At 38.2% G+C, this 14,868-nt stretch overlaps 1 protein-coding gene across 1 annotated transcript; it reads right to left on the bottom strand.

The window, feature by feature from the left end:
• Positions 1-1,155: 1,155 nt before the first annotated feature.
• LOC121407923 (transcriptional repressor scratch 2-like) lies at positions 1,156-14,619 on the bottom strand. The gene is made up of 2 exons (XM_041599167.1): positions 12,832-14,619; positions 1,156-2,152 (listed from the first exon to the last, which is right to left on the bottom strand). The coding sequence occupies exons 1-2, from the start codon at positions 12,971-12,973 to the stop codon at positions 1,296-1,298; spliced, it is 999 nt and encodes a 332-aa protein (XP_041455101.1). The 5' UTR covers positions 12,974-14,619; the 3' UTR covers positions 1,156-1,295.
• Between the last annotated feature and the right edge of the window lie 249 nt (positions 14,620-14,868).

Here is a 14,868-nt window from a genome sequence, read left to right as displayed (position 1 = left end):
CTAATTGTAATACTGTAATACGTTGGAAGCATACAAATGTTCACTTATCATGAGCCAGAGTATCATTTAGAGCTATTGATGACCATCGCACACTTCAAGCCCGAGTCTGAACTCTCGACATCATTGACATTTGATTACCAATTGTGAAACGTCTTATTGATTTGTGTCATACATTTTCTTAATTAACTGCGAGCTACCCTTTTTAAATATGCGACATAAATAGGCCTAAATAAAATCAAGAAAAGACTGCTTAGCACATAGTATTATACACTGTGAAATACGATGTTAAAGGTACCAACCATGCCAACAGTCCATGTCTAACTAGACTTGATCTGGACGTTAGTACATTAAGTTTTTTTTTGTTTGGAAAAACCCTACTTACATTCACCCCACACACTGTGCACACACCCACACACACCGACATTTCACTTCCTGTTCGTGAAAGGAAGTGAAAAGACGGTGTGTTTACACTGTTAGAGGTGAATGGGTGTAGGGTTTTCCAAACAAATAACTACTAACGTCCAGATCTAGCCTAGTGCCTGACAGGACTACACCCTAGGACGTTTTCATGCACCATGCAGTTTGAAAAAAAAAACACACCAAGTAGTGTAGTGTTAAAATTACAAACATAATCAGTGTGTAATAATAACACCATTGAGTGTTGACGCAACCATTAATGTTGTCACTGGTGTAAACTGCTTTTATGAAATGTCGTGCACATTTGACACCGCTATTCTGTTTTTGCAGTGCTTGGTATTCAAATGTTTATAAACTTCTTATAGCGAAATTTCAGTATTTGAAGAAAGCGATGCGTTTTTAAATATTTTTTTACATACAATTATCTGCTGAGATGATTGATTTATTTCATATTCTATTGATATAATATTTATTGCACAATGCTCTTAATACAACCCCTGGTTGTCTACAAACTACTATGTTTATTGCTTGCATACTCGTCTATCGGAAAGTTAGTTTCCAGATAATTACATTTACAACACGAATTATACATAATAGTAACACTGAAAAATTTCAGAAAAAAAATGGAATTATGAATGCCTTCCATAGAAAATGATTATTAATTGCACCATCATAAATATAACAATTTATTTGATCAATGTTGAAAAATACTTTGTCTCATTGATACATTACCGATGCTAATGTCAGCAAACATGTCTAAGCTGTATCTCCTCACTGAAATATTTTCTTATAAAATCTAGTATTCGTATAAAAGGCGTTTGTTCGTATTGGATTGTAAGATACTTATTTGCTTGTTCCATTGTTCTCTCCTAATTTGATCACGTAGAAATGTTTCCATCGACCGATATATTTTCAGCATCAGACAGGGGCGACGGTGTACACGTCATCATGTCGTCTCTAATCTCTCCATCCAGTTTGAAGCAGGCCGATTCGTAGTGTTTGTTCAGATATGACTTGAGGGCAAACGACTTGTCGCAACGCTTGCACTTGTAGTTCTTGTAAGCCGAATGCGTCTGCATGTGGGCGCGGAGGTTGGAGCGGTCGGCGAATGCTTTGCCACAGTGTGCACAGCCGAAGGGCTTCTCGCCCGTATGTGAACGCATGTGGCCTTGGAGCAACCAGGGACGGCTGAAGGACTTGTGGCAGACATTGCACTTGTGTTTCAGGTTGTGCGTAAGCACGTGCATGGCCAGGGCAGGCATACTGACGTACACCTTGCCACAGACCTCACACTTCTTGGCAAGATGGCTATCGAGGCTGCGATGGGTTTGCTTGTGCCTTGAAAGATTGGAAGAGGTCGCGTACTGCTTCCCGCACTCATTGCACTTGTATTTAGGTCTGTTGGCTACGGCGGCTAAGGATCCATCTATCTGGCCGTGCTGTTGATCAATACCTGGTCCGATCATCCCACCGCTGCCACCGTTTTGTAACGCGCGACGGCGTGATCGTCCGTCCGTTATCAAAAATGCTTCATAGGACAGAAAAAGCTGTCCTTTGCTCTGAACACTGAGGATCCCGCTGTCCATGTCAAAGTCTCTAGACGTGGAGTCTGTAACGGTTTCTGGTGAGCTTGGTAGAGACGGTGGTTCTTCATGGTGATGGTTGAGAAGGTTGGTGATCATCAACGGCTCACTCGGAGGGGATGACGGTGATGGAGTGATGTCATGGATGTACCCTGCATTGTGTGAGAAAAATAAAGGTGTTGACAATTACTCAATGACATACCCTTTCTATACTTCTATCTTTTTTCAACTTATATCTTTACACACAACTCGAAAGTTTTGGACCATGGGGTTTAATCAGCCTGAAATATAAAGTTCATAATATCTAGTATCCCCATTCCTTATGTACTAGAAACCAAATATTAATCGAGTTATTTTAACAGATTAAAAAACTGCTCGAAACGAGCATATTGAAGAACAATTATTACCTATTGCTATAGATTGCAAATAGAATAGTTCAGTTTGCACTTCATGAATTTTCCCCTCTTCATTTACACTTACTTTGATATACTGCTTTTATATTCTTAAAGTCGTCATAAAATTATGAAATACAGTCAGAGCAGATTTAAAGGATTATCTGCCGAAGAAAGTACAGGTACATTTGCACATAATGTGTGTACTGGAGTCCATAGACTGCGGGGAGCTCAATACGCCTGCTAACATGGCCAACGAGTGAATTTATTTCATTGCGGTGGTGCACCATACATATGTTCATTTTGCACGCCTGATTGGACTGATATCATTAAGGGAGAAAACCGAGAAGGAGATTTGTGAAAGGAGAGCCTGACAATCATTTTTTCTTGAAGTATGTTTGGCTGCGGTCAGAAGAAAAAAAACCTGTGGAGGGCTGCCTGTTGTGGGAGTTGGAGAAAGCAAGGAGCTTCGAACAGAAGCATGCTGCGCCTACTACCAATAACAACCGCATCAATAAGGATAATAGTGCCTGGTAGTTAATGACGATGTGAAATAACTGCACTTCGCTGCTATGTTATTAATGTAATGAAACATGTATCAGAATTAAGGGAAAGCATAAAAATGGGTTAATATTAGTTTCGATAGAATGAGTGAATCGAGCAATTGTTATATATTGGATTATTTCACTCTAACCCCCCCCCAAAAAAAGTAATCCACTTTATATTGTTGTGAGATATGTCCGTTTGTTATTGGGATATGTCATGTATACATGGATTCATGGATATAGAAAAGCAGCTTAAGATGGGCAGAGGCGAAGTTAGAATATCTTATTAGTATACATTACAATGTAGAGAAAGGGAATGGAGAGAGAAAGAGGGGTGGGGTGGGGACATCGATCTATTGGGATAGATTATGGAAGAAAAGGACATGAAATAGTTTGTGAAGCTTGATGCATAGATTGGGAGGATAGGGAGATAGCAGTAGGCGGATGATGGATGTAGCTGGGATGCTAACCTTTTCCCTCCAATTTGAGTTCGCCCGAGCGTGAGGATTGATCAACGAGCTTGCCCGGCATCCTTTTTTCATTATTCAAGAGACTTGTTGCGCGCGTGCTTGTATCGCCAAGCAAATACAGGCATCTGCTGCCCTGGGAAGATCGAACTAATGCCTCTTCCACCAATTATAGGTGGCTCTTCTTCTACACCATGACTACTTCAAACAAGGTCTTGATGTGAGGATGATTCTAGAGTCCACCTTCCTATCATGTTTACTTCCATTCTCATTGCATTCCCACTTTCCCCATTCTGTCTCCATCTCAACACTCAACGTATCGCTTTGCACGGAGAACGTTCTTACGAATCGTAGGCTACGGTCACACCAACGATACCATATCCAAAACCGATCGATGCTTTGCTACTGAAATCAACGTAATAATTTCGATCGGTCTGGAGTCGGCCTCGCCAGTGTGACTGCATCGGGCATCTCGATCTTTGGACAGCTGTTTGGAGTTCGGTTTATAGTCCCCAATATATATACGCATCTTAAAACGTATTATGATTGCATTGCAAACAAGACGAGGCCAAGAATGCACTCATTCACATAAATGTAACGATATTGTGAGTCATACCTCATCTTCCAAGGCTTTGATGTGTTTTTTTATTGCCTTTTTCGAAAAATATAGTTCTTAACAAATTAATCATGATTTAAAATCTGGCTATAGATTTGAACCATGTTGGAAACCTTGTGGATCATATAGAAGCAACATCTTTTTTCCATAATTTATGTACTCATTTATCAATCGCAGCGAAGACGATTAGATATACAGAATGCTGAAAGCATATAAATAGTACAATCAAATTCAAATACTTAAGTGTGCGTGTGTGTGTATGTGTGTGTGTGAGAGAGAGAGAGAAGGAGGATGAGGGGAGAAAGTGGGTAAAATATAGTATTCATGAATTATTCATGAAATGAGATAAGAACTAGAAAAGAAATCGATCAAAATGAGAAAATAAAGAAGGAACAAGAAAAAACAATGGAAAGGAATATGACAGGATCTCCCAAAATGGAGAGGCGAACAATGATGTGACTAAATACTGTCGTCAACAATATGAACGAATGCATTAAAATTGTTTGAAAATAGTAATTTTACTTCTTTTAAAATCTTTGATTAAGTAATTAATCAATGAGCTGAAATTCACGAACACGCAGAATGCTGCTTATAAATTTACCAAGCAATAGCCATTTCTGTTCCATGTACACCAGTCTCCCAACTTTTCTTGTTTTCCCTCCATTTAATTATAAATTTAATCCAGTTTTCAATACATTAAAACACTCGCCATCCCCGAAGACAACCACAAACAACGATATATAGAAGTGAAAAAATATATTGTTCCCTGCTTGCTTTCCAATACGTAACGATATAGGAACTCTTACAGATTATCGATACATTACTCGCAGTACACTAAATGATTTTATATAATATTTTTTTTTGTTCTTCGCGACCACATTGTTTTGTATTTCATGTATGTCAGAGATGTAAAAACAATAAGAGTGAAAAATCAGACGTTATAGAAATGAAGGCTGGGTTTACGCTTAATACCGCAAAATATGAGAGCCAAATTGCTCACTCGAACCGAGAAATCCCATATTCTGCTCATAATACATCCATTATTAGTGCGCCAATGCAAAGCTAATGACGCGTAACGAAACAAGATGCTTTTTCCTTTTTAATCGTCAGTTTGTCAAAGCATCCTTTTGCCTTCGCATATTTTAATATTGGGACCCATGCGGTCATCTACTGTCAATTTTACCCCCACTCCGCCTTTCTTCTGTAGGAGTTCAATGCTCTTTGACCACATGTCTGATTGTTGGCAATTCAGATGTAATTGGGGATAATCGCAAGGATTTAACTAGTTCCGTTCATAAAGACCAATGTCCGTCTGTTCCAATATTTCGGTGGGCGGCAGGTTCAATAGGCGTTTCATAATTATTAAGGAATATGTTATTGGGTGGCACACAATCGCCTGTAGAGAGGAAGCCTTTGTTTTATTTTTGAGAGACAAGTTTCTCTGATTTCTCTCTGATTAACTACGCAATTAATTTAATTCTAATGTAAAAGGCCTACAACGCAAGACAACTTGATTTAAATTTATAAAGACGTTTTCTTTTGCAAATCAAACACGTCATACGTAGTCATAAATGTTCTAGTAAATAAACATGAATCCGAAGTGCTATATTTAATAGTTTTCGAAATTATCAATACAAGTTGAATGATATTTTACCCCATTGTGCCCGCATTAATTTAAATTATAGCCCTTATGTCGCTTGATAGATGGTTTAAGAAGAATTTCCCATTTCACAATACAAAATCCTATTAGCCCGGAATACACCACAGATTATTTAGAATAAATACATATTTAGAATAAAACCGATGTTGTTGTCTTTTACCAGTTAACACAATACTGGTTTCGTTTAAAAACCTATTTGGTGCACCCCTAAACTGCCGAACCGGTATTGCTCAAAAACTCTGATTTGGTCACATTAAAGATACCGGGTTGCATGGGGTGATTTACTGTAATTTTGTGTGGTTGTTTGTGATCTCTTTTGCATGATAGTCATTTTCAAAGACTTTGTCTCCGGTAAAGTTGTGGGTGTACCAGCTTCATAAGTTCGCCATTTAACAGACGCCGCAAAATGACCGAGTCTACAATGCTAATGGGGTGTCACAGAAACGTACGATTGATCGTAAGTCAATCTTAGGTCCCCAAATCAATTGAATGTATGGCATTTCATTGCCAATTTGCAATTGATCGATGGTCTCCTTCTTGCAGCAACAAGTCTAAATCGACTTGCTTTAGGTAAAATCGATCCATCATATTTAGATTTGCATCCGAATTTTGAAACTGATTGCAAGCGTTTTCTTAAAACGCAAGCGTTTTCTTAAAACGCCCCCGTCACATCGGCTCCACTGGCCGATGGTTTAAGGTTATTTCCAATGGCGTGCCATCGGTCGCTTTGGGGTTCGTTCCGATGGTGTGGCTGTTGCAATTAGCAACATGGCGCCAATTCGCAGGCAGGTTGCTACACCCACTCCTAATTGGTACTTCCTCAAAACAAAGAGACGGGCCTACGCAAACCAAGTAGTTGCCGATATATGATAACTGGAACATGTTCTCTTTGTCATTTGGAGCATGCAAAGGTTGACCTTTACATGATAGCACGGTTAGTGGCGCATCTTATCTTCAAGTATCTTAATTTCCTTGGCGAGACTATAGTTCATTGCATATTCAAGGAGAATAATTACTGCTAAATTACATATTTTTTTCTTTAAAGCTCTACTTTTAGCAATACTGATGTCTTGAAATCAGCAGAGATGTGTTCCCTTTTGCAGTTAAATTAGGAAATTAGATAATAGGAATTACATAGTTTCGTCCGTTCTCGTTTCATCTTGGAATAGAATATGAAAAAACCCCGCATATTAATTATGCAGCGATTTTAACAAACAATTACTTCAATAATCAGAGATATTGGTTGTCTCTCATGTGTTCTTCTTCTTTTTTTCTTCACCATCTTCTTCGCTAGCCTGTATTCTTTCCATCTCACATTCTTTCGTTGTCTTCCATGAGACAGCTTTCGGCAAAGCCTGACGAATCACTCAGATTTAGTGACGTCATCTCAGAGCGCAGGTGTGTGCCATACTACTTATCGTTAGATCCCCCATCTCATGCACTCTTCCCGGCTCTCTATACCGACTAAATAATCTTTCTCTTTCCTTATCTTCCCCATCTTTTCAGAAATATTTTATTTTCTCATTATCTTTCGTCTTCTCCTACTCCCTGCCATTCCTTTTTTTCCTCTCTCTTCATCTATCCACCCAAATTCAATGGACGGCTCTCGGAAGATGGATGGGGGATCAAACCTGTACACACACTTCCATCGTGCCAGGTATAAATGAGACACTTCCAGTTCTATTCGCATACCAATCTATAGTCGACATCTTTGTATATACTGGTCTCCCATCTCCCGTGCGATCCATATTTGCAGTATTGGTAGAGCTTTCTCCGAATCCCACCACTTTGACAGTCGATAATTCATTCCAAATATTTTCTACCCCCTTTTTTCTCTCAAAACGTTGAAGGCTAAAAATGAGTTAACCCTGTTGATTGACAATGAACTCTCACTGCCCTTTGCTGTCCTTATAGTCTATCTTGGTCCATGTCTATACTGATCCGTTTACTATAATTGTTGTCCTTAAAATAACCCTTTCTCTATATCAATCTCTTTAATATTAGAATGATCTCTCATCCTCTTCCCTTGGATCCTCCCCTAACATAAACTGTTTTAATTTTAAAATATTATTGAATGAAAATGTGGTGTGATGACATTTTATGAAATAGCAATGCAACATGTGTAATTACTTAAATGGAGAAAGAAGACTTTGGTCATTATTCAGCATTCTTTCCTTGCCAAACGTACACATGACATACAAGTCATAGAAATGATAAAAATAATATTAGAACTTTTTAGTGAAATCACAGCTGTAGTAGGTAAGCAGAAAAGGAGGCTTGCATCGGGGTAGTATATGCATTGTTGTTTCGCACAGCTGTGTTTTAAAAAACATGGTTATTCTCTAAGGAAGAGGCAAAATTACAAAATTATCTTCCCTTGGTCTGTTTTTATCCTGGCACGATCTCTAATCATGATGCAAGGATGACATTTCTAATAAATTCTGTATCTTGCGGCCACAAAACCGTCTTTATTGCTCTTTTACCCCACTCCTTTGTATAGCATTTCATGTTATCTTATTCCTTTCTTCACAGAATTTTGCTCCGCTACTCTGCCCCGGTCCCCAGGGGGACACACGACCTCCATTTATATCAATTCACCCATCTTTTTTTTTATCTCCGTTAATTTTTGCCTGATTTTGTTTTGTTTGCGGCAATGGAGACGTTCGTAAAGAAGCAATTGAACTTGGACAAATTTCTGTTTTGAACCCTTTCGCTAACAACGATATAAGATGGAAATTAAGTGCGAAAGAAAGGGCGGAAAATAGAAATGATAAGAATCGAAAGCTTGCGGCTGAGAATGCCGTTGATGAGTGCACGGAGAGGTTTTTTTGGGCCGCGAAAAAATAGGAGCCCCATCTTGGGTTACATATCTCTCGTCTGATTTGCCCGGAGGCGGTTTTTGGCGGGAAAAGGAGGAAGATCGAATGAACAGAGTGGAGTGCCATTAAAAGCAGACTACTTGTTGAATTCAACCGTGCCGTGTCGGGGGCGAGCCTGTGAGGAGACTTGATTTACATACCAAGACTAGCGGCGGTGAAGATGGGTAACTGGGAGTCATCACGTGTTGCAGATGAATTAAGAGATAACAAGACGAACATGGGAATATGTTTTTGCTTTTGAAACTCAACCAAAAGGCAAAAGCAATAACGGTAGTGATGTTAGATTACAGAAGCGTAGTATAACAGACCGTGTTACAAAAATGTTGGAAAATCAATATAGGCTCCTATCATGATTATTGATTGGAGAAACAATTTTGAATGACTTGATTTTTCGAGAAATGTTGACCCTCCTGCGATAATAAAATAGAAAGTATCACATAAAAAGCATAATACCTATCAAAATGATAGGAAGACGCTCGATAGGAAGTTTAAAATACGAGAGGAAACATCTGACCCCCTCTAGTGAAATGTGAAATGCTGAAATATTTCTTCATTACCATTAAACCACATAAAATTGTCTTTGAAAAGTCAAAATTTGAAGGAAAATAACAATCGAACGTTTTTCCTCTCTTCATGGAAGTTATTCCTCACTTCTACGAGCAGTTGTAGTCCGATACGCCTCCTTTTCCGTTGGCGTTTATAAGGACGCTCTCTTTTTGTAAGATGTGACTCTAAGTGTGTTTATAACCCCACTTGTAAGGGGTCGACCGCAGTGGGTATGTGGTTTCTTTGAAAAGAAATTTCCATCTTCTATATTTTGCTTCAACAGTAAAATAAACTCTGGACGATGATGTAAAGTCAAATGTCCTCTTTCATTCTGCTCCCTTCTACTTAGCCTATCTTCAGAGTATAATAATGAATATATATGAGAAATAAATCGAAGGTCACGTGAAGAAATATTTTCTGCTTTTGCCCAATCAAGTTATCGGCGATGCGCATCCAGTATACGCAATGTTGAACAATGATTAAAATAATGAATAATTGGAGTGTTTTTAAATTAAGAATTAAATATTCATTCTCGATTTGACCTATATACTTGAATTATATGATTTACACCTTATGCGAAGATTTTTACGGCATATTGCTTGCTATAAAAAAAAACCCACCAAAAACAGAATCGAAATTTGCGTTTTCACCTTTTTTGAACTGTCAGTCATGCGATTGGACACGACAGGTAGTCAGTGAAATCGAATCCCTTCGTATTAAAGAATCGAACACAATGATGAGGATGTAAAAACATTTTACACCCTCAGCAAAATCAAGCTATGTTTTTTTCTTTAATTTTCCTGATTTAATTGTCTAGAATCTTTCCAGATATCAGCCGCCAGATTTTTTTTTGGAGTACCCTTTCTCAAATCGGTTTCACTCACTGATACGCAAAAAATATTATACACCCTCAACAGTTAGTGTTTCTACTAGTTTGCATCAGTTTGATTTTAGCCATCATTTACACGAATGCATTGGGATGGATAATTAAGGACCTTAAATCAATGTTAATACTTTGAAACTAAACATCAGTCTGATAGGTAAATACCACGCTTACCAGAAACTTGAAAAATCATATTCAATATCGAGAAGTAAAGGGGGTTTGGAGGATTTTTTAATTTTTGAGAATGGATGATCTTGTCATCGACAAGATTAATGTCCATTAAGACAATATCAGTAGAGCCATTAACATGTTTACTAGATAACATCTTGAACAACTTGTTTTTATAAAAATAAATAATACAGCATTGTACTATATTGTATTATAATATAAATTATAATTTATCATTTCAAAGAATCATAATCAAATTTTCTCATTCATGAAAAATATAAGGGCTATTCAGACTTAGACGTTCTTCAGTAGTGATCAGACTTTATTTTCTGACCGTGCCAAAGGGTATTATCAAAATAACAACCTTCCCATATTTGATGCCCTACTCGACTGTATTCAAGAGATAGGAAGAGGAGAAAACCCTTACAGATTGTAAAATTTGATTACCGCACTCAATTTTTTGGTTAATGCCAAGGGCAACGTGAATCGTCTCCAGAAGTTCCTCACCTCTGGATCTGGCCAGCGCACAGGTGAATTATTCGGGGTGCTAATTTTGATTAATAATGTATTTCTCCACTTTCTCTCTTCTCCCCCGTTGCCCTTCGGATTAACGGGGAAAAAGAAGGTCTTTTATTTGCTTATGGATCGTGCGTGCCAATTTGTGTTATCGTTGACTTCTCATTTAGTGGCGGAGAACTCCTGATTAGGCACGGAGCAGGAGAAGCTATCAATGCGATGCATTGCCATGCGCCTTTCCACTCGAAAAGAACAAGAAGAAAGATGTCATATCGCATAAACACGAGATCAGAGGATGTGAAATGGCGGGGCAGAGTAAATTTGTAGTAATATAACACGTAACAGATGGTAATGGGTAAGCTTTAACCTCTTAATTATCAACGACTGGTAGTAAATTGCCCCACTCATTCAATCTCTCGTAGAGTAATTAAGTTATTGATTTGAATAGTAAACTGTTAAAAGCAACATGAGGATAACATGGCTGTCGATGTTTTTCTTTCTTTCAATATGTTCAACATCCAAAGTCATGATTTATATGTATTTTTTAATTTACCAATTATAGATTACCTTTCGTACTTCATCCCTAATTTCTTTTTTAAAAGTCACGTCGAATTAAAGTTCACTTAACGGCGCACCGTATAGTCATGGTAATTGACTGCAAAGTTCAATAGTCTATGAATAATTCTTTTAGCGTATATATATAAAATAAATGAAAAATAAACTAAGTAGTTTGCCCTAACCCTAAGATTCTACTATCGTAAAACCATAATCACTGAAAATTGTGCAAAGAAATAGTCTGTAAATGGTTTCCCGAATCTACATTTCATTCAGAGATGACAATACATAGCCATATAGAACTTGCAATGTAAAAAAAACATACCCATAGAGTACACAAACAAATATCAAACTTGTATTTAACACATTAAGACATAAAAACCACAAACTAAAACGCAATACAGGATTCCTTTGAAAAGACATTACATTATTACCGGAAGTTTGCATTTTCTTTTCTTAAATATAGCCCAGTATTCTTGCCTGCCTTTAAACTTCAAATATATTAAAAAATATATTTTACATTAAAAGAGCGAAGCATCCAATATAACTGGAACATATTTGAAATAAATAACAAAAAAGCAGAGCAATATCGAAAATGATGATAACTGATAAATATTTACAAGTACCATCATTATCAGTGGTCGAGTGCATACCTGAATTATGGAAATTCTGCTATACATGTAAATCAGCCAACTTTGAAAAACTTGTGATTTTAAGCATTCATATAGACCTAATCATTGACACAAATATTATTAACGTGTGTATTTTGGTGTCATCCACGTCTTAAACTACGGGAATAGGAATATGCCGTAAACTGAGCTTGAACATGATTTTATTTTTCATACAGCAGATGCATTTTATGCAAATTATTTGGCATATTTAGTAAAAAGAGCACTATCAATGGATCTATTTTTTTCGTTCATATTTTTGCTGCCTCAAATACAGAAATAGGAAAAGACAACTTATTTTGATAAAGCAAGAATGGGAGAAAGTGGTGTGTTACAAAATGATAATCAATTACTCAAAGAAAAAATATAAAAATATTGAACTATGGGAAAAATATTGAAAAAATACTCTGGTAACAGGTAATAACATTTTCGGGTTTATTCACGATTTGTTCGCACCAACTATTTTGAACATCGAGCTGGACACTCAAATGATTGTTGTTCCGTGTTATTCAAACCTATTGCCGTTCTTCATATATAGTCTAGATTGTCTTACTTTACTTTTAATTACATGAGATTACTATAAATTTGTCCTAAGGGACTTACAATTACAAGCTTCGCTTTTTAATAAGTCCCTCATTTTCATTTTCACATGCTAACTGTAATCTATAATTTGTCTAATCATCAAAATGTATCTGGAACAAAAAGAATTGTATATATTCCATCTATTTCCTACGAATTTGTTAATTAATTATTGAAGTATTCTTATGACACTTATTCTGTTTTGTACATTCATACATATGTTTATATGTTTGTTATCAGAAAATGGAAGTGAAATAAACTAAACTGAACTGAAACTGAATGATTTATGATGATGTGCAGATGATACGTTTCACAAGATTTGAACATTGTATTATACTATTAAGATCAAATACATACCATTGTTGACTGTGACGCTGACACCATGATGAGGCATGGTAGGGCTGCCTGGGGTTGCTGGATAGTAAGGGTCGATATCCCGGGGGCACAGCGCTGAACATGATGAGAATTTGGTCTTCTTTACAAGGAAAGAGCGAGGCATCTCGGCGAATGTCAGGCAGGATAATTACCGTGTAAGAAGACACTTTGGATGAAGACAACAGTTTTGTTTTTGTTCCTTTAAATCAGGTTTAAATGTCTCGAATCTGTTTCTTCCTTCAAAACTGGAACTTAACCCTCAATCAACCCAATGCCATCATAAAAAAATCTAATGGGTGCTATTCAGTTTATCAAGTCAGGAAGCACGATTCGGTGGGGTTTTTTTCTCCTCGAAGAATTTAGACAAATCGTGGGATGATTAGACATTAATTATCAGACGAGATTGTTGTTCGCTATTATGTCATAAAATCACCGCGGCACTCACGCGTTACAAAGGATTCGGCTATCTGCGAGCTCTTCCTTGGATATAATACGTCCACATCTACTGTAGCTAGCAGAGCATTGATTGTGGGCTAGAGTGCATGGGGTTGAAGTACGCACCAAGCGAAGGTAGCACCGATCGCTCACTCAATGATATACATCACACGAAACTGCCACTTTTCAGCTGAGATACCATAATTGAAGTATTTATCAAAAAGATGAATGAATCTTCTAAATGTCCGTGGCTGCTTCGTAGAGCTGGGAAGGTTTCTTTACGAGGTGAGGGATAGAGTGTGCGGTGTGAGTGAGAAGCACGTTCCAAGGAATGTTGATAGGGTATGGAGATACTGGCAGGTGGCAGGCGACGCTCTAAGTACGTCTTCGCTAATCCATCTAGAAATTCAGAGTCCCGCGAGAGAACGAGAGCCTACTTCGTCGGCGCAGAGTAAATTGCTCGTCTCGCTGCTCGAACTACGTCGCTTATAACTGTCACGGGCTAGAATTTATGACGGGAAGATAACGCAGATGAAAGCAACGGTAAGGGTATTGAGTTGATGGGGGCCCTGAAATCATGTAGTGCTTGACGGAGCGTTGTAAAAATAGGCTATCACTTAAATTGGAGAAATCTGATGGCAGGTCTTGGCGTTTCTAAGCAAGAGCTTCAACTTTGACAATATCAGAAGCACGAAATATGATCATAAATTGAAATGAGTTTCGGATTCTGCCAGTGTTTAATGATGTTTGATCATATCTCACCTCTTTTGAGTTTGTCCTCTAATGAGGTGCTAGCCGCCAGTTTGTGAAGCACTTCATGTTAAGTGGTCGGCAGGAGGGAGAAGGGTCTGGAGGACTCGAAAACCAGGACACTGACTGGCTTGCGATTTCCCAATATTGGCGGGATATTACGACGCAGACGGTAATACACACTGAAGAAGAAAGTCAGGCAATCGAACGCGCGCGTGTGTGCGCTTTCACTTCACTCCTACAAGTGTTCAAGTTCAAGCGATGCCGCAGATTCTCGGCCGACGAGGTGGACCAACAGACGGAGAAGTGCTGCTCTAAGAGAGGTGTATACATGCCCAACCTTTAAGTACGAGCGCCTTTCAAGAATGACATCACAAGTACTCCAGGGCGAAACGGACGACAAAGGCAAGGCAACCTGTATTGCTTATTGTTTTGGCACGAGCGAGGCACGCGACGATACGGGGCTCTTGGTCGGCTAATGAGATTAAGTCAGGTCGATATGAATCCACCATTTAAAGTGGGTAGACCTTTAAGGCCTCGCAGAATCGCGCTCTCTGATTGGTAGAAGACCACTTGCTTTTTGTTGGAAGGGGGTGTGGCCTGTGACTCCATTCATCACCTCTACAAGACGACCTTCATTGTGCAATGTACGTCTTGACATCAGTTCGTTACATTGGTGTCGCATCATCTGGCATCTCCGTCTCTATTTAGGTACAACACCAAGGAACAAAAGGTTCCATTCCATAAGGAATATTTATAACGGTAAAGGAGCACCAATATGCTCCGACTTGATCTTATAATTTCTTCACAGTCAGTTCCTTCCTACTTCATTTT

Source organism: Lytechinus variegatus, chromosome 2 (assembly GCF_018143015.1).
Source record: "Lytechinus variegatus isolate NC3 chromosome 2, Lvar_3.0, whole genome shotgun sequence".
Lineage (NCBI taxonomy): Eukaryota > Metazoa > Echinodermata > Echinoidea > Temnopleuroida > Toxopneustidae > Lytechinus > Lytechinus variegatus.
Note: the sequence above shows the minus strand (reverse complement) of the source record. Positions and strands in the feature narration are given on the sequence as shown.